The sequence below is a fragment of the Podarcis muralis genome, chromosome 16 (genome assembly GCF_964188315.1).
Source record: "Podarcis muralis chromosome 16, rPodMur119.hap1.1, whole genome shotgun sequence".
NCBI classification, from domain to species: Eukaryota; Metazoa; Chordata; class Lepidosauria; order Squamata; family Lacertidae; genus Podarcis; species Podarcis muralis.
In genome coordinates this window covers 15,123,062-15,147,549 of record NC_135670.1, presented here as the reverse complement: position 1 = coordinate 15,147,549, position 24,488 = coordinate 15,123,062, and the positions used below count along the sequence as shown (strand labels likewise).

The 24,488-nt window shown below is 49.7% G+C and overlaps 1 protein-coding gene across 34 annotated transcripts in view; it reads right to left on the bottom strand.

Annotated features, from left to right (window-relative positions):
- The window catches only part of NRXN2 (neurexin 2), a 346,059-nt gene that overhangs the window by 238,089 nt on the left and 83,482 nt on the right, over window positions 1-24,488 (bottom strand). For 25 of the 34 annotated variants that reach the window (XM_077920435.1, XM_077920436.1, XM_077920437.1 and 22 more), the window contains one exon: window positions 3,376-3,405. The exons of the other annotated variants lie outside the window; for them this stretch is intronic. In XM_077920435.1, coding sequence (XP_077776561.1) covers window positions 3,376-3,405 — 30 coding nt within the window. The remainder of the gene's footprint in view (window positions 1-3,375; window positions 3,406-24,488) is intronic. 34 annotated transcript variants of the gene reach the window in all.

Genomic DNA, 24,488 nt, shown 5'->3' with positions numbered 1-24,488 from the left:
TGTTTTTACCCTGTACACCACTGTGATGGCTTTATGCTTTGAAGCAGTCTATAAATTTAATAAAAAAACCAAACAAACAACAACAAAAACTTGATACTTCCCCGCAAAATGGGTCATATCAAAGTCACACAATACAATAAATCAGAATTGCTGATTGTTTATCATGGATTATGGGGCATCTGAAGCATCATTTGGTGCAGGCGCCCCAACCCCTCATTTGCTGGTGTAAGCACAAGAGCAAATTCAGGGAGCCATTGTGAAACTTGGCTTGAGACAGCATCCACACCTGGGATGCTGGTCTGTTTCTCTTCCAAGAAACCAGAATCTCTTGCCAGACTGAAACATGGTTTGCTGCTGGCTGCTGGATCCTGGCTCATTGGGAAGAAACAAGCCCTGATCCTGAATCGGGGCACCACAGGAAACCATGCTTAACTGACCCTCCCTAGCTTGTTCCTCCCGTTCAAACCCTGGGAGGGGAGGAACAGCCATGTGCACAGCTCATTCCCAAGCCACCATGATAAGCCAGCAACTCTGGCTTATCACTATGCCGAGGTGATGGGCATTGTGGTTCAACAGGGAAGCCCAAGGGCAGCTAAAGGGTATTAAAAAGGAAACTATTTTTGGCAAGACTTTTCTGGCCCCTAAATCCCATTACATTAGGGGTGTCCAGTTGATCCCTGCATCACCCAGGTCCCCAAAGCAGACCAGGGCATCACACCTCTCAGTCGAGCGTGGTTCAAAGGAAGGCATATGTGTGCAGGGATATGGTGGCAGCTTCCAGGGTCAGTTCCTGGTCTGAAGGTGGCCTTGGCCAAGGAAACCTCTAGTGGACCCCATTCTTCATCAGTGCACCCTGCAAAGAGCAGCAGTTGCACACTGGGCACAGCCACCACCCAAATTCTCCGCAATGCCCAAGAACAATGACAGTCACCATGGAATTTGTGAGAAATTAAAATGGTGTCCAGGCTGAGGTGCTTAGTACTGCTTGGAGCCTCAAGCCAGGGCAAGCCGCATCAGTCGTGGGCTTTGCCTAAGGATGCCAGTGTCTGGGTGGCTCTGAGGTTGTTGAATCGCCTTCTCTAGGGACCTGGCCCAAGCCATGGTGCTTTTCAGACTTTACTCCTGGGGCTTGGTTTCTATTTATTTTAAACATTTACCAAAAGGAAAGGGGGTATGGGCTGTCCCTTGTTCCTAGTACACCTGCATTATGGTTTATTGATATTACGGTTAACGTTTCGGAATGTGAAGCCCACCCTGAAGCTTAGCAACATGGCTGGCTTTGATTCGGAGGCCCCCTGACTCCAAACCACATGAGGTCAACATAAGAAACAGAGCAAGAGATCAAGGACAAAGTTGGCGTCATGCCAGATTGGGAAAGAACAGAGTCTGAGAACTGAGAGGTCGTCTCACAAAAATGTGGCACCTCCTGGATGGACTGCAACTTGTCTCCTCATTGGTGCTACCCTCGTGTCTCTTTAAGAAGTCTAACCTCCTCGGACCAACAAGCTTTTCCACAGCCAGCAAAGAATGCTTTAATGCGAGCACTATGGCTGGTTGACTGCTCAGATGCCCCTGTCTGGTATTCAACCTTGGGTCCCTAGATGGTCCAAACTACATTTCCCATTGGGCTAAGCTGGCTGTGCATGATAGGAACTGTAGTCCAACACCATCTAGAGTAGCCCAACACTGTTTTAGAGTGATAAATGTGGCTCTCCAGACGTTGCTGGACTCCAACTCCCATCAACCCCATGAACCAGCATGGTGTCCAAGGTCAGGGGTGATGATGGGAGTTGGGCTCCAGCCACATCTGGAGGGCAACTGTGGGTTTCTCACTTCCCATCCCTTTAGAGCAGTGGTTCTCAACCTGTGGGTCCCCAGATGTGTTGGACTACAACTCCCATCATCCCTGAGCTCTGGCCTTGCTAGCTAGGGGTGATGGGAGTTGTAGTTCAACAACATCTGGGGACCCACAGGTTGAGAAAGGCTGTTTTAGAGCAGTGTTTCCCAACCTTGTGCCTCCAGCTGTTTTTGGACTACAATTCCCATCACCCCTTGCCACTGGTCTTGCTAGTCAGGGATGATGGGAGTTGTAGTTCAAAAACAGCTGGAGGCACAAGGTTGGGAAACACTGCTTTAGAGCATGCTGGTCACACAACGGCCTTGAGTTACTATTGACCACCACTGATAAAAAAAAAGGAAGTAAGGATGACATCTTCTGGGCAGAGAGCTACCTCTCCTCTAGAGCAGAGGAGGAGTTGGCCTTTTTGAAACCAGCTTCCTCCATGCACCCCTTGTGCATGGGGATATGAGCGTGGCCCATTCTTTTCTCATCAGAGAGGGGCACACAAAGAGAGAAGCCTCCTGGTCCCCCCAAAAGCAGCAAATGACAAGCAAAACACTGCCCTGCTGGACTCCACCAGGCAGCCAACAAAGTTTAGGAGGTGCCAAGCCCGACTGGCACCTTTCAGCTGAGCAGAAGGAAGCCTCCTCTCTTTCAAACCAGGGTGACCCAACAAGGGGCTCCTCTCAGGCTCCCCCCCCCCAAATGCTTGAGGGGTGGCAGAGGAAGCCTCTCTGGCACCCAAGGCGGGGCGAACCGCCTGACTGCGCATGCGCGGCGCTCATACAGATGCCACGCACACGGCAGCCCATACCCTCAGCTGCTCTACAGCTGGGGGGGAGGCAGCAGGCCATCTTGTCACCTCCCCCCCAGGGCGGCACCCGGGGCAGAACGCCCCCCACCCCACCCTTCGTACGCCCCTGGCCCACCCCCTTCACCGGGTGGTTTCCAATGCACTTGTTCAGATAGCAGGGCGTAAGGGGTGGGGAGGGTGGGGTAAGGGCTGCAGCAAATTCCTGCCACACTTTAGCTGGCACATCCCAGACCCACTGCGCCATGCCAGTTTGTGCCCCCCAGCAGATGAATCCCCAAGAAGGCATCAGAAGCAATCAATGAAGCAAGCCCCACATGGGGCTTGTAATAATCAGATCACCAGCATAAGTCACACAGTTCATCAAAGCTCTGTAGCAGCGACGCAAGATTAAAGGCAGTTTCTTTGGCTTCCTCCCCGAAACATGTTTTCCCCCCTTTTCTTTTCTAATAAACATTCATGTATAAAACACAACCAAAACATTTTCTTTTCTTTTCCCAGCTGCATAAGCGAGAAATCGAGGCAATGTCAGAAACCAACACGGGATGATGAGATGGTTCAAGCAGATGATCGGAGGAGAAAAACCAGAGAGAGAGCGAGAAAGAGAGAGAAAGAGAGCAAAGGAGGGAGATGGAGGAGGAGATGGCAAAGGAGAGAGAGATGGAGAGAGGAAGAGGAGGAGGAAATCAAAAACTCATTTGTGGAAAGAAACTTAAGACCATACCTTGGCTGTTTAGCGTCAGGTGAGCTGGACCTTGAAGGGGAAGGAAAGAAAAAAAGAAAGAAAGAAAAAGACGAGTCATATAAACGCACGGAAAAAAGGAGGGTTTTCCCCTCTTTGCCACAATTTAAAAGCATTTTTTAACTTGTGACAGACATCCAGGCCCCCGGGAGATAGAGAAGGGGGAAGGTTTGAGGGTCGGATGCCGAAACAAACAGAAAGGAGAGAGGAGAAGAAACTCAAAATCCCGGACAGAGCCAGACAAAACCAAAGCAATAATAATAATCATAACAAGAGGGGAACAGGGGAAGAAAATAAAAGAAGTTTGGTTTCTTTGAGGATTAAAAAAAAAGCATTTCGGGCAAACAGTCACATCGCCCAATGAGAGAAAATGCTTTTTTTTTCCTGGTTAAAAACAAGAAAAATGTGGGGGTGGGAGTGGGAGGGGGGGGAGAACCACGCAAACCAAGGCAGCCTTGAGGGGGGCGTGTGGCGTTTGCGGCCGGCAAGAATCAGGCGTGAGCGAAAACTGCTCCAGGAAGGAAAAGGGTTAGTGAAGCAAAACCAAGAGTCAACGGCTGGCCTCTCCTCCAACCGACCAGATTCCCAAAGCAGGTCAGTGGATATGAGTGGGTGCCTGGGGGCCCAACAGGAATACCCCCCCTCCTTTCCCATTGTCCCAGGTGTCAATAAGACTGGGAGGAATTTCCCTCCAATAAAAAGCTTGCCCCACCATCTTGAAATTGCAGCACATTTGATTGAGAGGAACTTTGCATGGAAACCACCAAGACCAGCACCCAGCCCAGAGGAAGACAGAAGACGGGCCCAGGATATTTGGGTGGAAATCTGTCGAGGAAGAACCACCAAAGCATGGGAAGCTCCTCTGAAGGGAGCCATGTTATTCATCCATGTACCTCAATATTACCTACTCTGACTGGCAGCATCGGCCCTCTAGGTCTTCAAGCTTGGGACATTCCCAGCCCTACCTGGAGAGGCTTCCATTGTGGACTGAACCCTTGAGACCTTCCGCATTGCAAAGCACACACTCTACCACAGAGCTATGATGCTCCTCCCCAATCAGAGCAGAGCAGAATCCATACTTTACTGCCCTGGGAACACTCCCAGTGGTCGAAGGTGTGGGATGCACGTTTGTTCAATAAATAAGTAAGGCGTGCACTGAGAAGCTGAGAATGTTTCCCCGACTGTAAGTTAGACGGAAAGGCTAAGGCAGGCCTGTCAACAGCCACTCATCTGGTTGCTTGTGGTGATTAAGCAATTGCCTCCAGGCGATCAGGCAGGGAAGTTTGTAGCAGCTTAGCACTGGTCTGTGCGCACAGGCAGGCTGCGCAGAATGACTGAAGTCCAGTCCTTTGCAAGGCTGGGCTAAAGGAGGCTCTTAGGGGGCAAACACGTTGGCTGTGAGCAATTGTGAAAAGGCCCCCTTCTGCCCACAGGCACTCATCCAGTGCAGATCTGAGTGCTGAACCCAGTGTGCATTGCCTTTGCCTGCAAGCAACCATCGCTGTCACCCTTGTGTGACGGATCAGAGTTACACACACACACACACACACACACACCACACACACGGCTGAGAGACCCAGAACTGACAATGAAGAAAGCAGAGTGGCGAGATCCAGCCCTGGGGCTTTCTCTTGCAATGACCCAAAGAACTTCCTGGTCGCTAGGACTGGCCCCTCATGTCCCCTGGGTCAAAGGGCACAGCCCCACCTCTCTCCCTGGCCCTAGGCTGCCCTTGATGTCAGAGTGCCCTTGTTCCACAGGGCATGGGCAAGGACACACATACACACCAGCACCTATTCAGCAAGGCAAAGCAAGTATCCTCCCCCCCCAAATGGTGTGAGCAACAAGGCCCCAACATGCAGAGTGACAAGGAGAAGGCAGGGCCTTTGCATGCCTTTCCCCGCATGGCCGAAGGCTGCAGGTGGCATCAGAGTGAGGCAGCATTCCTATTCCTCCCATGCCACCCCTCTGCCGCCATTCATCACCACGTCAGCTCCCGACCCTGCGCTGGCAGCTGCTTCCGGAAAAAGCTCCCAATTTCATGCAAATGAGGAGTTCTCGCTCCCACCTCCAATGCAGACACACATCTGAGTCCTAATCAATCTGTCAAGCAGCTACAGGCCTAAAGTGGCTGGCACATTTGCCCCTTCCAGAGTCTCAAAGGCAAACATACAGGCAAGGATACAGGCAGTTGCAAAAACGTAGGTCCATCTAACTCAGTACCACCTGCACTGACAAGCAGGGTCTCTCCAGGGTTTCAGACAGCCCCAGAATCACAGAGGAGGAAGGAGTCCCAAAAGTCATCTAGTCCAACCCCGCTGCAATGCCAGAATCACAGCTCATCTGATCACTGTTTAAAACCCTCCCATGAGTCGGCCACCTTCCAAGGGAGTCCATTCCACTGCTGAACAGCTCTTACTGTCAGAAAGCTCAGTCGGAATCTCCTTTCTTGATGTTTGAATCCACTGGTTCGGGTCCTACCGTCTGAAGCAGCAGAAAGCACAGGCTGGAGGTTTCACCAGCTATGGCTGGTATGCAAACTATGACCGTTCCTCACCATGGTGGCTCAAGCCCTGGTAACCTCAGTTATTTCAATGTGCTCCATGTGGAGCTGCCCATGCCCCAAACTCCAGTTGGGGAAAGCTGCTGCAGCCAGACTGCCGATGGGGACAGACCTCTCACCACAACGTGTCTCCGAGGCTGCTTAAAAGTTTGCCCTGCCTGCGCAGATGCAACCAGGACATGTTTAATGGTCCAGTATTCATTGAGAAGGCCTTTGTGAACTTGGTTCCGCTGGATCCCTTTATGCCGCAGCCCGATCATTGAGGTCTTGCAGAGAGTCCGTGTTTATAAAAAAACAACACCAAATCCATTTACAAGAATAGTACACAAAGCCACATGATAAATGCCACATACAAAGTTTTAAAAAAGACATCAATTAACCACTATGGAAATAAGTATTCTTCTTTGCATGCATAGGAATGGAAAAGCTTTCAGCAGGTGCTCAAAGTTTGGCACCCAAGGGTCCTGTTGAGGCTGTCTCTCTTTGGGTGCTGCCACGGTTCAAACACACAGCTCACATCTGCCAGGAGCCGTGCCTTCAGTACCTAGTTCTGTGGAACTCCCTCCCACTTCTAATAGCACTCCCCTGTTGGACTTCAGGCTCTTGGTGAAGTTTGAATAAAAAATAATCCATAAAGCGCTTTACGTAAGTTCCCCCCAGATTTTATTGTTAGTTTCAACTGAATACATGCTGGACCCCTCTTGGACACCACTTAGAAAGTAGCACTATTCAGCAAATAATCAAACTACAAAAATTAGAATTCAAAGCAGCCCTCTGCCTGCTCTCTCGGGAGTCAGGCATGCTGGCTCAAAAGCTCCTCTGCCCTCCTGCAGAGTTGGGGAACTGGTGTCTCTCCAGATCTTATGGGACTCCAATTCCCATCAGCCACAGTCAGCATGACCAATGGTCAGTGCCTGTGGAAGTTGTGGTTCGACAATATCTGAAGGGCCCCACAGGTTCTTCCACACCCCAACCCACTCCTTGGACTAGAAGTGTCTGGGCCTGAAACCAGATGTGCGGAGGGTGGTAGTGGTTGTGGGGGAACACTCTGTTCAGAAGCAGTGTTTTGCACTTTCTGACATTAAAAGTGCTATGCAGGTTAAAAGACAAGCCCTGCTGGATGAAGATGATGTGAACTGTAGTCTAATAGTATCTGGAGGACCACAGCTCACTCCCCTCATGGGCTTCCAAATTTATTTATTGTATTCCTTATTTAAGTTATACTTCCTCCCAAAAGAGCCCAGAGTGGGAAACAACAAGCAGTAAAACAGCAAAACCATAAAAAATCCAATACCAACACAAACTGGGACCAAAATTACCAGCTAATGGTTAAGGATGCTGGGAGATGCAGCCCAGAAACACCTGGGAGACCCTCCCAGATCCCTCACCTCTGATCCAAACTATTCAACCACATCTCCAAAGGGTATACATAGGACCCAGGCTTCCTGGGAGTTCCCTGACCATCTCTACCCATCCATAGCAAGATATCTGTTTCCTCCCAAAAATTTGAGACTGGACTCAGGAGTCTTGAATCCTGCTCTCGGGTCCCTGAGACCCTTCAAAAGCTGGGGCTCAAGAACCAAGTCTGAAGGCCTCTGAGCAGTGAACTCTCACAAGAACATAAGCATATGACGAGTCTGCTATATCCAGCCAATGGCCCATCCAGTATCCTGTTCTCCCAGGGGCCAGCCAGATGCCTCAGTGGGAAACCCTCAAGGAGGATTCAAGCACAGTGACCATGCAGTGGGAAGAGCCACCCACAGAGGAAAGGCCTTCTGATCTGATGTTATGGTTTTATATTATTATTATTATTATTATTATTATTATTATTATTATTATTAGAATTTATATACCGCCCTATACTGTCTCAGAGCAGTTCACAGAATAAAATCAAGATATAAAACCACAAAATACCTAATAAAAATAAAAACAGCAACCCAATACCCCCCCCCCAAAAAAACCCACACACATTTTGAAAGGGCATAGGATGTAAATTGGACCAAACAAATGCCTGGTTAAAGAGGAACATTTTTGCCTGGCGCCTAAAGGTGTATAATGAAGGTGCCAGGCGAACCTCCCTGGGGAGAGCATTCAACAGATGAGGAGCCACTGCAGAGAAGGCCCTTTCTTGTGTTGCCACCCTCCGGACTTATCGAGGAGGAGGCACATGAAGGAGGGCCTCAGAAGATGATCTCAGTGTCCAAGTAGGTTCATATGGAAAGAGGCAGTCCTTGAGGCATTGGGCCCAGAAACTAATTGGTAGCCAGTGCAGTCATACCAGGATTGGTGTAATATGCTCAAACTTTCTTACTCCGGTGAGCAACCTGGCCACTGAATTCTGCACCAGCTGAAATTTCTGAACCATCTTCAGAGGCAGCCCTATGTATAACGCATCTAACCTTGAGGTTACCAGAGCATAGACAACAGTAGTTAGGCTATCCATGTCTAGATAGGGGTGTGGCTGTGTTGGAAGCTGCCCAGACAGAGTGGCTGGAGCAACCCAGCCAGACAGGCAGGGTATAAATAATAAAATTATTATGAATTTGTCTGATCCTTGTTTATAGTCATCCAAGTTGGTGGCCATCACTGTGGGAGAGAGTTCCACTGTTTAACTCTCTGGTGGGCTTGGGGAGGGGGTGTCTCATGCAAGTCCAGAAAACCCACTCAGACCATCTTTGAAGAGCTTAGCTGCCAAGATCTATTAGTCATCATTTGCAGCCTAAATGAGGAGAGGCAAATTTTGTGTGCCGTTCCCTGGCAGTGGGTAGACGCTTCTCCAGTCACAAGCAACTAGTCCTGGGTTTGGGGGAAAGAGAACGGATTTGGATCGTTCTCTCCCTCCCCACTTTCATGTGCACAAGGAAGGAAAGGGTGCAAATGCAATATCCAGGCTAGTGATTCAGGCTACATCATTCCCGCATCCTTCTTTCCACACCCAAAGGTGGAAGATGTCATACTCCAGACAAGGTAGGAGGAGGAGAGCTTCCTTCCTGCTTCCTCCCACCCACCCGTTGGCAGCTGGTGCCACCTCCACACCATGACCTGAGAGCACGGGCATCCAGAATGGCGCTGGCCCAGCAGGGGACCTGGCGCAGGTGGTCCCACAGGGTGAGGTGGGAGGCAAGGAGAAGGCAGGAACTGGTGCTTGGAAGGTGCAGCAACGGTTATAAACTGTGGGCACTAGCTGGGCAGGGGGAGTGTTGTGCCATGTGGATGGACTCCACTTCAGGCAGCCAAGCACAGATTAACTCCAGATTCATCTGGAGGGCACAAGGGCAAGTAAAGATGTATATAAGCAGAAACATGGCTGCAGAAGGCATCACTTGCTGGGACTCCCTGCCTGTCCTGCCTCCCCAAAGCAGAGGGTGGCTAGATGAACTTGTGAGCATGTTGATGGGTGGGTGGCTAGTTTAGGGAGGGGGCAGTATTCCCAGCTCTTGCTAGAGGAGGTTTGGAAGGCAGGTTTGCCTTATCTGGGGGGCACTGGGTGAGGCCCTGGCCTTTTCCCTTCTTCTGCTTCTTCTTCTCCTCCTCCTCCCAAGCCCTGTCAAGCGCCTGAGAGCTGCAAAGAGAAGGGGAGAAGGAGGCTAGGCACATTAGGATGCTGCTCTCTCCTCCCGTTGCCATGGAGACCACTCCAATGATCCCTCAGGCATGACGGAGGCAGCCATATTGTTCTGACTGCTGCAGCCCCCCCCCACTTCTTTCCTGGATCCCATTAACAAACTAGAATAGTCTCTGGGCAGTTTGTCGGAAGGAGGTGGGGTCCTTGTAGCTGGATAAAAATGGGATTCAGCTTGCAGTAGAGGTAACATGAATGCATGCACCTGTTCTCTCACCTTTCTCTCCCCATCCTCTCTTTCTCCCTTCCTTCCTTCCTTCCTTCCTTCCTCCCTCCCCCACACACTGCTAGTGTTGCACTACCTGCCCCACAGGCCCTACACAATCTTCCCTTCTTTCCCCACACACATATCTTTGAGCAATGCACAATCACATGTGCATACCCACCTACATGTGGGTGGGAACACTAAATCCCAGAGGGAAAGCTGTGAAGTCTGGCAGGCACACCTCATCCTATTCCTCCAAGCCAGGGAAAGAGAGGAAAGAGGAGACAACCCAGGAAGAGGAACAGTCTAGCTCAGGGGTAGGCAACCTAAGTCCCGTGGGCCGGATCCGGCCCAATCGCCTTCTCAATCTGGCCCACAGACGGTCCAGGAATCAACGTGTTTTTACATGAGTAGAATGTGTCCTTTTATTTAAAATGCATCTCTGGGTTATTTGTGGGGCATAGGAATTTGTACATTTCCCCCCCTTCAAAATATAGTCCAGCCCACCACATGGTCTGAGGGACAGTGGACCGGCCCACGGCTGAAAAAGGTTGCTGACCCCTGATCTAGCTCCCCTGAGCAGAGACACCCCTGCACACACAAGGCACCTTTTGGGTGCTCACGGTCCATCCTTCGCAAGGCCCTTCAGCACACACAAGGATGCAAGGCAGGAGAAGGCGCACAGCACGCAGCAAAACCCTTTCCCTTGCACACCTGCCGTGCAATATTTCAGGACAGAAACCCATCGCACGCATGCACATGCCTATCTTTCCTAACCGCAATCCCTGCCTTGCACACCCAGCCCATGTGCCAGCTTTGATACAGCCCTGCTTGCACAGTGTTCTTCACTCTAGTCTGACAAGGAAGGTGTACACCCACACCCCACGGGAAATACCTCCCTCAAGGTGTGACATTTCACACAGGTGTGCATAATAATGGACACATCATAAGCACGGGGAACCTTGTGGGCAGGTGCTGGGTCACACCCAACACAGAGGGGATTTGGACTCGCAGGGTGAGGGCTCCCTCCTTCTCTTCCTAAAATGTAGTAAACCAGCTCTGCTACAAGGGGGGGGGGGCGAGATTTGGCTGTGTAGTATCCCGGATGTCTTAAATGCACCCCCCCCCATCCTGCACTGCAAACCATCTCTACCACTGCCTTCTCCAGACACCACCAGGGTACTCAAAAACTCTGCCGCAGTTCCAACAACACAGATTCACCTATACATGCTTCTCTGGCCCTTCCTTAGTTCCAAAGTCACTGTTGCTCAAGCTATGGCAGAGACCTCTAACAGAGCACACAATTCTAGGGCGAGGCAGGATCCTGAAGCAGCTTCAGCCTTCCCCTTCAGTCGCTACAAACTGAATACCTCCACTCCGGCATAGGAGCTCACAAAAGAGGTTTTATGGAGGGTGCACGGGTATAGCAAGGGGGCAGACAGCTGCCCTCCCCATCAAGTAAATAAATAAAAATACTTAACTAATTGCAGATAGCTCGGTTCTGCCCTGCAACATAAACCCTCCCCCCAACATAAACACCCATGTGGGGGTGACTATATTCCTGCCACCTCATTCTTGCAAACTTTCCTAAACAAGCCCTGCACACCAATTATGGTTTAAAAAAACACCCCACCATGGCAAAAAACCCACTACCAGCCACCCCAAATCACAAGAGTAATGAATATGCTGATCAGCTGGCCCAAGATGCCCCTCCCAATACTCCTTGCTGAGCTGCCTTATCTGGGGGTGTTGTCATAAGGACAGGGTCTGAAACAGGAGGCAGCCCCTGCCCAGGTGACACTGGACACATGTAAATCACATCCCAGAGAACTCTTGCCATTGGCTGCAGTCTGCCTCTATCTGCTTATCACTGAGCCATTGGCTATGATGCACAGAAGAGTGCCCTTTATTTGCATACTAATGTTTCCTTGGACTGGAGGCAACACTGGGGTTGTGGGTGGGGGAGAAAGCAGAAGGATGTGTGGATGTGGACTTATGCCCCCCACTCAGCATCAAACCCATCTAACCAGTTCCTTAACCACAAATTCATTAACCTGGCTTAGCATTCCAAATACATAGAAAAGGAGAGAGGTGAAACACCACAAAGGCCAGCTGCCCAGGACAAAGTCACACCCATCTGATGCATGGTTTTCTGCAATAACAGCCTCCTAATTGCACAATCCTCACCGTTGCACCCAGAAACATGCACTGAACCAGGGACATGGGGGGCCGGGAATAATCAACTTGTGCTCCTCAGCAGGGCTGCTCTGAATTAAAGCAGATTTTCCATTGACACAAATTCCCCATCAGACGCTGAAAAATAAGGCAGAAGAACACAAAGGGTGCTTTGCTCCTTGCTTACAACCCCGTATCTGTGGCAGTTTCTCCACAGAAAACCTTGTCTACTATATAGGGCCTGGCAGGACAATCCACAGGCCCATGCAAATCCAACTCAGTGACTCTTACACCAGTGTCACCATGGAAGCTCCCTTTCTATTCCAGCTGCCTCGTTAAGACTTGCGCTCTCAGAATTGGGACCTCTCGAACCCAGCCCTGCAGGGAAGACTTTCAGGACTGACAGCTGCTAACTCCGAGTGGAAACAGGACAACTGCATGGAATTATTGCTTGGGTGCTTCTGGGCTTGGGGGGGCGGGGCCTACACTCTCCACACCCCAATTCTTCACTAAATATTAGGAAGAACTTATTGGTGGTAGGAGCTGTCCAACTGTGGAATGGACATTCTCAGAAGGTGACCGACTCCCCTTCACTGGAGGTTTCTAAACAGAGATAGTATGGCCATCTGCCAGAGATACTTTAGTTGAGATCCCTGCATTGCAGGGTCAGACTAGATGACTCTTGGGAATCCCTTCCAACTCTACAATTCTAGGATCGTACAGAGCGTTGGGCACAGGCCACGGCTCATGCTTGTCCTTACTAGCAACAAACTCCAAAAACTGTCTCTGGAGGCTGCAGCCCTCCTCTGCCCCTGAGCGTTGTCTTCTTGCTGAGTTCTGCTCAGTCCTTGCAGGGACGGTGATTCACTGCTCGTTCTCTCTCAGTTTACAAAAACATCAGCACACAGGCCCCAACTCCCTTCTTCAGGGCCTGCAGCTTCCTCTTCGCCCTTCTGTCTCCAAATAGTCTTCCTTCAGTTTGTAGCAGCTGCAGCACGAGTTCAGAGAGACCCCCGAAACTGACAGCTGCAAGGTCCAACAGACTGAACTAGGTAGGCTAAAGCGGCACCCGAGGCACCCAGACAAACCAGAGGGAAGCGAGATATAAGATCGTGCCCTGAACCTATTCAGATATTGCTAGGCCTACTGAAATCTCAATATTATTGTTTCTCTATTGAACAGATTTATAGGCTGTTTCATTGGCGTAGCCACTGAAGCAGCGTAGAGGGTAAAAACAGAACAAAATGCAGAAGTGCTGAGGACAACAAAATTGATTTAACCATCTCTAAAGAAAGAAAATCATCCACACAAACTCTAAAAAAGGAAAAAGAAAAAAATGAAAGCATATAATCAGATAAAAAAGTTTCTACATTGCAGGGGGTTGGACTAGATGACCCTCGTGGTCCCTCCCAACTCTACAATTCTATGATTCTATGAAAAGTGATATTCTGCAAATGACTGGGTTACATCACAGGGAAAGTCTTCCTAAACCAAAGCGTCTTCTGTAGATGCCCAAACATCATCACACCAGGCACCTATCTGACTTTGGCTGGCAGATGGAACACTAAAAACCCTGTTTCCAGTACAGGTTAAGCATACCTCTGGGGCATATGCTACTCTCAGCCATGCCCCTTCTGAGGAGTGCATTTGCCAGGAAGGGATATACAGTGGGCAAGGCACTGCCTTAGATAACCTGGTCGCAATTTGCCTGGAACTTTCAATGCTGAAAGTAGAACCTTAAACTGCTCTTGCAGCAGATGTGTTAAATGGAGTTGATGGGGTACAGTCAACCTAGCTGATGCATTCTGCACCAACTGCAGCTTCTGGGCGAAGCCCTACATAGAGCACACTGCAGTAATCCAGCCATGAGGTTACCAATGACCAAGATCACTGTGGCCAAGCTGTCTCGGCCTATGTATGGCCATAGCTGTCTTACCAATGGAAGCTGAGGAAAGCACTGCTAGCCCCCCCCCCTCCCCCGGACACCTGTGCCTCAAAGGACAAAGGTGGATTGAGAGCATCCCCCAGGCTATGTACCAGTTCCTTCGGAGGGAGCGCAGCCCCATTCGGAACAGGTAACTGACCTATCTCTGGGACACAAGAACCACTCACCCACAGGGCCTCCATCTTGCCAGGGTTTACCAATTCAGAAGCTATGGAGAAACAGAGGTATCTGTCACCAGCATACTGATGACATGTTGCTCCACATCGCCTGATGACCAATCTCAATGGCTTGATATAGATGCTAAATAGATCTTCATAAACCCCGCTGTGAGGTTTGTTTTACAATCAAGCTGTGTATACATTTTATGAGGACTAGGAAGATCTGCTGAAAAGTATGTTGATCCACTGCCCTGCCTGGAAAATAGTGTAGAATGAGACAAACCTTCTGGCCTTCAGCCTTATGTGGTTAAAAAATGAATAAATAAATTCACAGCAAAGCAGCAATAAACTCTGCACAAGCTGCTCCTTCAGCTGGGCAACTCAGTGGAGTCAAAGCAGAGCCAGGCTCAGATTGGCAGTTGTGTTGATTGCTATAGTGTCAAACTGGAGACGTGTACTTGAAAGCGAGTGTGTCTGCTGGAATCAGCAGGATGGCCTGCTCCGATCCCTCTGCCACAGGATTCTGTAGTGTCTGCAGAATCAAGCTGCCAACCCTTTTTTAAGAGAGAGTTTCTCAGTGGTCTCTCTCTGACTCAGGGTTTGTCCATGCTTCTGCTTGTCCTGTACCTAGAAAGCATCAGTCAGAGTTGTTTTGCCTTTGCCCTGTTGCTTTCCTCCGGAAAACCTGCGGTACAGAGTTAAATCAGAACAAACAGTAATCTGCAGAAAACCTGAATGCCGCTTGCTCCAATTCAGTGATAAGCCACAGGTTTCTAGGAAGCAGGGAAATGGTGGGGCAAGTGGAAGTGAGGCTGAGCCTTCAGTCCGGGCGTAAGGATTGGACTGGTCAATCGGAAAGGCCTGACTAGGAGAGATGGAGGAGTTTAGTGAGCACCAAAAGGAATCATCTTAAAAAGTAGAGACATCACCTTGCCAACAAAGGTCTGTATAGTAAAAGCTATGGTTTTCCCAGTAGTGATGTATGGAAGTGAAAGCTGGACCATGAAGAAGGCTGATCGCCAAAGAATTGATGCTTTTGAATTATGGTGCTGGAGGAGACTCTTGAGAGTCCCATGGATAGCAAGAAGATCAAACGTATCCATTCTTAAGGAAATCAGCCCTGAGTGCTCACTGGAAGGACAGATCATGAAGCTGAGGCTCCAATACTTTGGCCACTTCGTGAGAAGAGAAGACTCCCTGGAAAAGACCCTGATATTGGGAAAGATGGAGGGCACAAGGAGAAGGGGACGACAGAGGATGAGATGGTTGGATAGTGTTCTCGAGGCTACCAGCATGAGTTTGACCAAGCTGCAGGAGGCAGTGGAGGACAGGGGTGCCTGGCGTGCTCTAGTCCATGGGGTCACGAAGAGTCGGACACGACTAAACGACTAAACAACAACAAGAAAAGGAATCAATAAATTAGTTGTAGTTCTCTGGACCGGGCTCACTAACTGGATCCTCTCATACCCGGCTGAAGTTCTCTCTCTGCAGCTCACAGGTAGGCAAGGGGGCAGAGGGGGCTTGGGGGAGAAGGAAAATGGCGAGTGTAGCACTCTTCCAAGAAAGCAAAAAATTAAAACAGACCTGTTTTCATTGGTGAAAGATTGGACCCTGAGTGCGTTGAGAGTGTGCGCACCACAGCATTGAGGAACAAGGTCAAATTGTTCGCAGCGGCGCCAAATTAAAAGAACACTCCTACCACACTCGCTTCTAAGCCCTAAAATGCCAGTGTCAAGAGGCTCATGAGTGCAATTGTAGCACTCAGAAGTAAAAGCAGAACCAGAATGTGGAGACAGAGAACGAAAACGTTTGCATCCACTGTCATGCACCACCACTGGCTGGGTGGCAATCCAGATCAGCTGCTTTGCATCTGCGGCTGGAGGAGGAGGAATCGGGGAGGGGGCAGAGATAGAATCATAGAATGGTAGAGCGGGAAAGGACCCCGAGGGTCATCTAGTCCCAACCCCCTGCAATGCAGAAATCTCAACTAAAGCATCCAGATAGGCCTGAGGCCCCAAAACAGAAGCACTTTAAAGGTCATTTGCCCAGATGCGATACAGCATTACCTGTACAAAGATGACCGTGGAAGAAACTGAGGCCTTCTGCCCTTCATTAAGCATTTAAGTGCTTATTGAACATACACACCTTAATGCCACTCATTCCCCCGTCCCATTTTTGCAACTGCACAATTTCCCCCACTAAAACAAGCATGCATGCACTGCTCTTCAACCAATTTGTCTGTGGGTATCAAATGGTTGGTCAGAACAGTTAAGGAAATCGTTAATCTGCTGCACTGGATGCTCTTGAGGATATAATCCAATTGTAAGCATAACCAGATGGCCCAGACATATTGCTGGGGCTCCCAAATTGGCTATTATTATTATTATTTTATGAATTGTCTTTTACATACAGCTCAAGCGCATGATTTTGAAAACACCTAAAAATAGTTTTTAAAACAATGAGAGATAGGTGTAACCATCTGCATATCCAAGTAAGCCGGGGGGGGGGGGGGAATGCTGCCTGAAGCCCCAGAGGACAAATGACTTCTGCCAGTCCATGCTGTGTCAGATGATGGATTGGTGGCCAGGCTGGGGCTAAGGCAGCTTCCTGCGTTTCCTAACGTGGAATCACCACGGATGACCACCCCAGACCTTGGAGAGACCTTTCTGGAGGGAGAACCCTACTGAAGACCCAGAGGCAGCCTGGAAAGGAGCCTGCACCTTAGGGAGCCAGTCACGGGCACCCTGCCAGAAGCTGCAAGAGGTCCAGTAGGCACTTTCTTCCTGGTCGGCTTGCAGGAAGCTTTGCGGGGGGGGGGGGTAAGTGCAAATACCCGGTCCCCTTCCACAGTGGATTACCAGCTACTCACTTCTGTGACAGTGGTGGTGGTGGGGAGTTGTCATAATTTTTGCGCAGGCGGGGTTTGCTCAGGATAGTGCTTCTCATACTTTATAAGCTTGGGTCCTTCCCAAATCAGTTTGTGGCATTGTGGCAGCAGGAATACAATCATCCCAATAAACAGGGGAGGGGGGTAATTAGAAGGGACCCCAGGGATCATCTAATTCAGTGTTTCCAAACCTGGGTCTCCAGCTGTTGTTGGACTACAACTTCCATCATACCTATCTGTGTTCAGGGATGATGGGAATTGTAGTTCAAAAACAGCTGGAGGCCCAAGTTTGGGAAACACTGATTCTAGTCGAATCCCTGATTCCTTATTTGATTTTAAATTGTACTCTTTTATTTCTTTGCTGCTTGCCACCCTGCCTTCTCTGGGAGGAAAGGTGGGAGTCACACTTTATTCTGACAACATGTTCCCGTTTTCCTGATCCTGAGCTTGATCCCTTGATCCCTATCTCTCCCTCATTGTACTTGGGGCTTCAGGAGCAAGGGTGGCAGAAGGTGAGATGCAAAGCCCAGAGCGGGACCCACTGGGTTTCCTAGGAAGTTCTTTCTCCAAGGTCTACTCAGGAGAAAGGGAATCAGGTAGAGGAGGAGCTGGCAGTGACTATATAAGAACTCTCAAGTCTCCTCTGTAGAGTCAAATGTCAGTGATGGACAATAATAACAACTGGGTCCCAGTGATAGCCCACATGTGGGTATGGCTATGGGGTGGGCCCCCTATGCAGATCCAGCACTGGATCTGGCTCAGGCTGCCAATGGGGGCTCCATTTCTGCTTCCATCTTCCACGGGGCAGCAGCTCCTGGGCCTGGACATTTGATATACCACCCAACAGCCTGGGTGGAGATGATTTATACCAATCCTAGTAAGCCTGAGACTCAGAACATTTTTATTTGAGAAGAGGCACTAGACAAGGTTCTCCTTTATCACCCCCATCATTTGCCTTCTCCACAGAGCCCCTGGCTGAGGCCATTAGATCTTGGGATGCACGAGAAACGGTTAAGACAGAGAGAGGAGGATGTAAAATTTACTTGACAATACGCTGACAATGTAGCCATCCTTTTACAAGACCCAATGAAGTCTGATGGGCAGCTTTTAAATCTGATATATGAATGCAACTGTATCTCAGCATACAGATTACATAGGATTGAGACGCGTTTAATGGCCTATAATCACAACAAAGGCCAAAGTGAGAGAAGATCTAACTTGATGTACAAGTTAAAAAATGTCATGGATGCCCTACAATTGACAATTCTCCCTAAAATTTTATTTCTGTTTCTGAATGTACCACTGAGAGTGCTACCAAATATATCTGAAGAGTGGCAAATATGTTTCTAAATTTTGCATGGGATGGAAATAAAAAGTTTTTAGTTGTATTATTAGGATATTAACTTTTGACGCAGGGCAGGGAGGGGGAGCTATTGTAGTCTGCCTTGGACACCCTGTTATGTGGGGAAAGGTGAGATATAAAACCCACAAATAATTTTAATAGTGTTGTTTTGTATTTTAATAACAGTTGCCTACCTTTTCATACAGTGCTGTGTTTGCAGAGCTTGATTCGCTGGAGAACTGCATCGGGGTGAGCAGCAATTTTAACATTCTAATGTTGGGGGCAACTTCCTGATCTGTGAATGTTTTGGGGGAAACTTGGGGAGTTCCCACCCTGAGAGTTCACTGGTCAATGCAGGTGCAAACAGTTATGAAGAATAACATTGCCCCCTTGAATGACACCCTCTGGCTCGTGTTCCCACCCACTGCCTCAGGCTCCCACTGGCTCCCCCTTGCAGCAGAGTCAAAGGCCAGAGGAAGAAGAGGAGGGCGGGGGGGGGGGCTCCAAACCTCCACCAGGCTGAACTACTCCAGCTGGCTTAGTCTTGCCCAAACTCTGCCTGTCCGTCTAGGGGTGGAAGCTGAAGGACACAAGTGGCAGATCAGAAATACGGCAGAGGCCTTGCACTCGGCATTCGTCTCTCAAGAGATTCTCGGTGTACATTCACACGTGTAACCCACCCAGAGGAGGAGGAATGTGCCTGAAAGCCCACCCACACCCAATTCCAGCCCCTACTCCTTGCACACAATACATCAGGGGGCAGAAGTCAGAATCAGTACCCAGGCATGGCCTGCTTCATCCATCCATGCGCACACATGCATCCACACAAATGCGCATCCACATTGCTTACTGCAAGCAAATAGGCAGGCTGCATTTCCTCTAGGGGGGGCGCACCCTCTTTCCATCTCAGGGGACAGGAAAGCTGAGCAACTGGGCAAACTCCTCCTGGCTCTCTCCCTCTCCCACCACCCCACAGGCCCACCTTATCCCCCTTTTCCTTTTTCCTCTACTTTTGTTCCAGGAAGTCACGACGTCAAGAGCAAGTCAAAGTCACCGCAGTGCCAGGCACCAAATCTTATCTTCCTGGTGCAGACGCTGCCTCTTGTCGCACGCAGAAGTGCTGGAAGGCACAGGGACAGCCAGCCAAGCACACGTACACACACACACACACACACACACTTGCACTTCAGCTGGCAACACACACCACAAGGAGGACTCAGTCGCAAAAGCGCGCGCACACGCACACACACGCACACACCAAAAAACAACAACACCCCAGCCTGCCTCATTGGTGCACGGATTAAATTGGTCAGCAGCATGATCCCAAGGGAATGGAGTGATCAGAACTGTCACCTGGAAGAAGCTTGGGGTACAGTGCTTAATTTCTACTGCCAAGAGGTAGCGTGCCCACCCCCACTGCAAAAGCCCTTTCAAGCAAGAGTGGGGTCTAAGTGCCATCAGAGACAATGGCAAGTAGGATGTGGGGGGGTGGAATAATCCAGCTCAAGTTGAATGATTTGGCCTGTAGAACATAACGAATCATGGACGTTTAGTAAGCCAGAAAACAACAGGCAGGAATAACAAGAGTGCCTCTAAGCATGTACAGAATGTGGTTCCCCTTTACCTTCATACAGATGAGAAGCAATTATGGTCTTCAGGCAGAGAGAAGCGACCCCTAGGAGTTGGCCCACTGGAGGTATGGCAGGTGAATAAATGGGGCTGGGGGAACATGTGCACAGGAGGCCGGGAAATTAAGCTTTAAGGAGAACATTGAGGGAGTTGGAGATATTTAGCTTGGAGAAGAAGAATAGAATGGAGTCATAGAATTGTAGAGTTGGAAGACAGCCAGGGGCTTATCTAGTCCAGTGTTTCCCATGCTGGGGTCATATGGCTCCCTGGGGGAACCCAGGCTATTCCAAGGGGGTCACAGGTGAGAATTGCGTAAATGGGGGGGGGGGGCACAGCACAAGGCCAGGGAAGTGAGAAGTGAAAGAAAAACAAGTATTTTTAAAATTCTGATTGGCTGACTATCTGCTTGGCCAATCACAAGCGGGTAAGGGAGCGGCCTAGCACTCCTTCTTGCCACATGCCTTTTCTTGGAGCAGTCCTGGTTTATTTCCAGCAAGAGGGCGACTGCTGAGGCTCCCGTTTTGACCAGTAGTGCTGGGCCTGGTGGCAGCCTGGGCCTGACTCTGCAAGGGACGGGGGAGTCTACTCAGAAGAAAGCCACACTAAGTTCAGTGGGCTTTATTCCCAGGTAAGGGCGTGTGGGTCTATAGTGTTTTATCTAGGCAGCCAAGGCTCCACCAGATGACAAGATCTTTTCGCACCAGGTCAGTGAGGACTACTTACTTTTTAAAATTATCCCATATATACAGGCGTCTCTCATATATATATATATATATATATATATATAAAGGCACTCCCTGTGCACCTTTTGGATTGTATCAGTAGGTTTCCTTCTCTGTGTCAAATAACTGGGATCAAATAACTGTTTACTTTTTATAATACATGGAAGATGGATCTCCCTTGGGCCGTTCTGGACTCTCCTTCCTTAGAGATTTCTACAGAGATTTCTACAGAGATTGGATGGCCATCTGTCATGGATGTTTTAGCTGAGTTTCCTACATTGCAAGGGGTTGCACTAGAAAGATGGCCCTTGGGGTCCCTTCCAGCTCTGTGATTCTATGTTTTTCTGCTTCCACAATATTTCAATATGTTCCTATCATTTTATGTAATTGTATTTTGTATAATGTATAAAAATTATAAATAAAGCATGCTCTGTTTACACACAAACATTTAAATAGCTACCTTTCTACTGGTAGGACAGGGAGGGGCGGCATGGGCATAGCCAGGATTTTTGTTGGGGGGCAGTCCTGTGTCCAGTTCTGGGCACCACAGCTAAAGAAGGATATTGACTAGCCAGAAGGTGTGCAGAGAAGGCCAACCAAGATGATCAAGAGCTCCGAAACCAGGCCTTATGAGGAATGGTTGAGGGAGCTAGGGATGTTTGGCCTGGAGAAGAGGAGACTGAGAGGTGACATGAGAGCCATCTTCAAATATCTGAAAGGCCATTGCATGGCCTCGGCCTAGTATACCTGAAGGAGCGTCTCCACCCCCATCATTCTGCCTAGACACCGAGGTCCAGCGCTGAGGGCCTTTTGGCGGTTCCCTCACTGCAAGAAGCAAAGCTACAGGGAACCAGGCAGAGGGCCTTCTCGGTAGTGGCGCCCGCCCTGTGGAACGCCTTCCCATCAGATGTCAAAGAGATAAACAACTACCTGACATTTAGAAAACATCTGAAGGCAGCTCTGTTCAGGGAAGTTTTTAATGTGTGACATTTTGAGGTATTTTTAATCAAAAAGCTACCCAGAGTGACTGGGGAAACCCAGCCAGATGGGCTGGGTACAAATAAATAATAATAATAATAATAATAATAATAATAATAATAATAATAATAATTAAAGCCGGAGCAAGTCTGCTTACTGCTGCTCCAGAGGGGAGGAACCGAACCAATGGATTCAAATGACAAGGAAGGATATTCCGGCTAAACATTACAAAGAGCCTTCTGACATTCGACAGTGAAGAGGACTCTCTTGGAAGGGGGTAGACTCTCCTTCACTGGAGGCCTTCAAACAGACGTTGGATGGCCATTTGTCAGGGATGCACAGCTAGATTCCTGCACTGGAGAGGGCTGGACTAGATGACCATGGGGGTCCCTTCCAATTCTACGATTCTATGACCCATTGTGCCCACCGCTGCCATGGCTGGGCCCAGCTCCTGATTAAAAATTGCTCTGTCTGGGTGAACAAGGGAGCCGGCAGGTTCCTTGGCGAGAGGAGTCAAGATGCCACCCCCAAGACAAGGGAGGAAGGCGCAGTCTAGGAGATAAGCGGCGGGTGATGGAGTGCCAGACGCCGCCGTCGGCAGGTTTAATCTCAGGTCCCCTGCTCCAGGCAGCACGGAGGGTCATTTTTCTTGGAGATGGATGCTGGGCGCTGGCAGCAGCAATCTCTGCTCGGAGAGGCAAACAGGAGGCCTTGCTGGAAGCCCCGCGAAACCAGCAGCCTCTGGCCTCTCCAGAAATGCTCCCACTAGCCATGAGGCCCCATTGCCCTTCCAGAGCTGTGGAGAGAATGCAGGACTGCGGGTCCGCAAAGCTGAAACCAGGTTATGGGGCATCCTTCCAAAAGCTGCAGAGGCAGGGCAGCCCAGCAAAGAGGCAAAGTGAAGCAGTTGCCTCAGGGTGGGAGACTCAAGACAGATGAGGGGGCAGTGGATCTGACCCCTGAGGAACATGCCACTTGCTGCCTCCTCCACTGCCTGCCTGCTCCTCTCCAGCCTCCTTTTACACACACCTGGGCCGGCACATGGCAGAGGGTGTGCACACAGCACAGGTGGAGGCAGAGGAGGAAGCAGCATTTTCTGCCTTGCCTCTGGGGTTAAAACGTCCTGGGCAGGCAGGTATCTGGCATCCCCACCTTGTGCCAAACTCCTGAGAAACACCCACCTCTTCCACTCTTACCTGCCAGGCTGCAAATGGCAAGTTTCTCCCCGGCCCAACTGTTTGGGAGCAGGGGCAGAAACCAAGACTGTGGTTGTGAGGCACATGAGGACAGGTGGATGGGAGAATAATAATAATAATAATAATAATAATAATAATAATAATAATAATAATAAATTTATTTATATCCCGCCCTCCCCAGCCGAAGTGGGGCTCAGGGCGGCTAACAACAATAAAACAGTACAACAGTACAACACAACACAGCACAACACTCTAAAATCATTCATTATAAAATTAATTCAAATCAAACCAATGGCAACCATTGGGCCAGAGCTCCGCGAAGATTGCCAGAGGAAGGAGTCAGGCTGTGCCCTGGCCAAAGGCCTGGTGGAACAGCTCTGTCTTGCAGGCCCTGCGGAAAGATGTCAAGTCCCGCAGGACCCTAGTCTCTTGTGACAGAGCATTCCACCTTTTCTTCTATTTGGGGAAGAATCTGGTGTGCTCTGCATGCAGAAAGCCCCAGGATCAGTCCTCAGTAGCATCTCCAGGTGGAGCTAAGAAAGAGCACCGAGTGTGGCTGCCTATGGACCACTTGTTCTCAAGCAGACTCCTGTGGTCATTCTGAGTGCCAGCCCAGAAGGGGATGATGCAACACAGAGGACCCTTCTGGAAGTGGCTGCTTTCCTGGAGGGCAGGGGGCTCCCCTGTGGAAATGGGGAGCAGGGGTCATCCCAAAGACTGTCTCTAAATCACCCCATCCCTGTGAGCCGATGAAGAGGAGCAGGGAGTGTCCTATAGTGAGCTGAAACCAGCTGTCAGTGCTGAAGTCAGACGTAGGTCAGCAACTCAGGGAGCAGATATCTGTTGTCAATGAAGTTAACTCTCTATATTCAAGGAAACAAACACACAACTCAGCCTAGCGGTCTCCGCAACAATCCCAATAGGTCTTTCCCCTACGCAGCAGTTGCCAGAATTGAATGTCCTTGCCTTCCACCGTTCCTAAAGCTCCTCCTCTCCCAGATGTTTCCCAAGCAGTCTCAAACTGCATCTGCACACCTCTGACCTCTGTTCTGCTCTGTGAGTTTTCAGAGAGGAGGGTAGGGGAGAGCTTATTGCAGTAAGAGGGAGACTCCCCAGATTCTTGAGCAGCCTCTTGACACCCCCATCCTCTGCTTCAGCCTCGGAGTCTGAGCTGCTCCCTGAGCTGCTCTTCCTGCTCACTAAACCCTGTTGTCCCCTTGGCATCCAGCCCCTGCTCCCAATCTTCTCCCTCTGGTCTCTCCTTGGTGTCCCTCCACCAATCCCCTGGCTCTGACTCTTCCTCCTCCGGGGGTTCCCTTGGGGGTTCCCCGGCTGGTGTCCGGCCAGACCCTGGCACCAGTACCCTGATGGAGCAGAGGACTCAGGAGAAGTCAGCCCTTTTCTATGTGTGCATAGTGCAGAGAGAGATGTTGTACCACTTACACACATCGCCATAAGGAAGGAAACACATCAACAAAGAAGAGGAGGAGGTCAGAGATTTGCAGAAAGTTTACATGTGCTAATGTATAGTTATAGATGCGATTTTGGAAATACACTATAATTTAAATTGTAATACAGGGCATCTCACTGTAGTGGAGGAATTTAAAACTGTGACCAGGTGTGTGCTGTGTCCAGGTGGTCCTTTCAAGGATTTAGATTTAGACAGTCCTTCA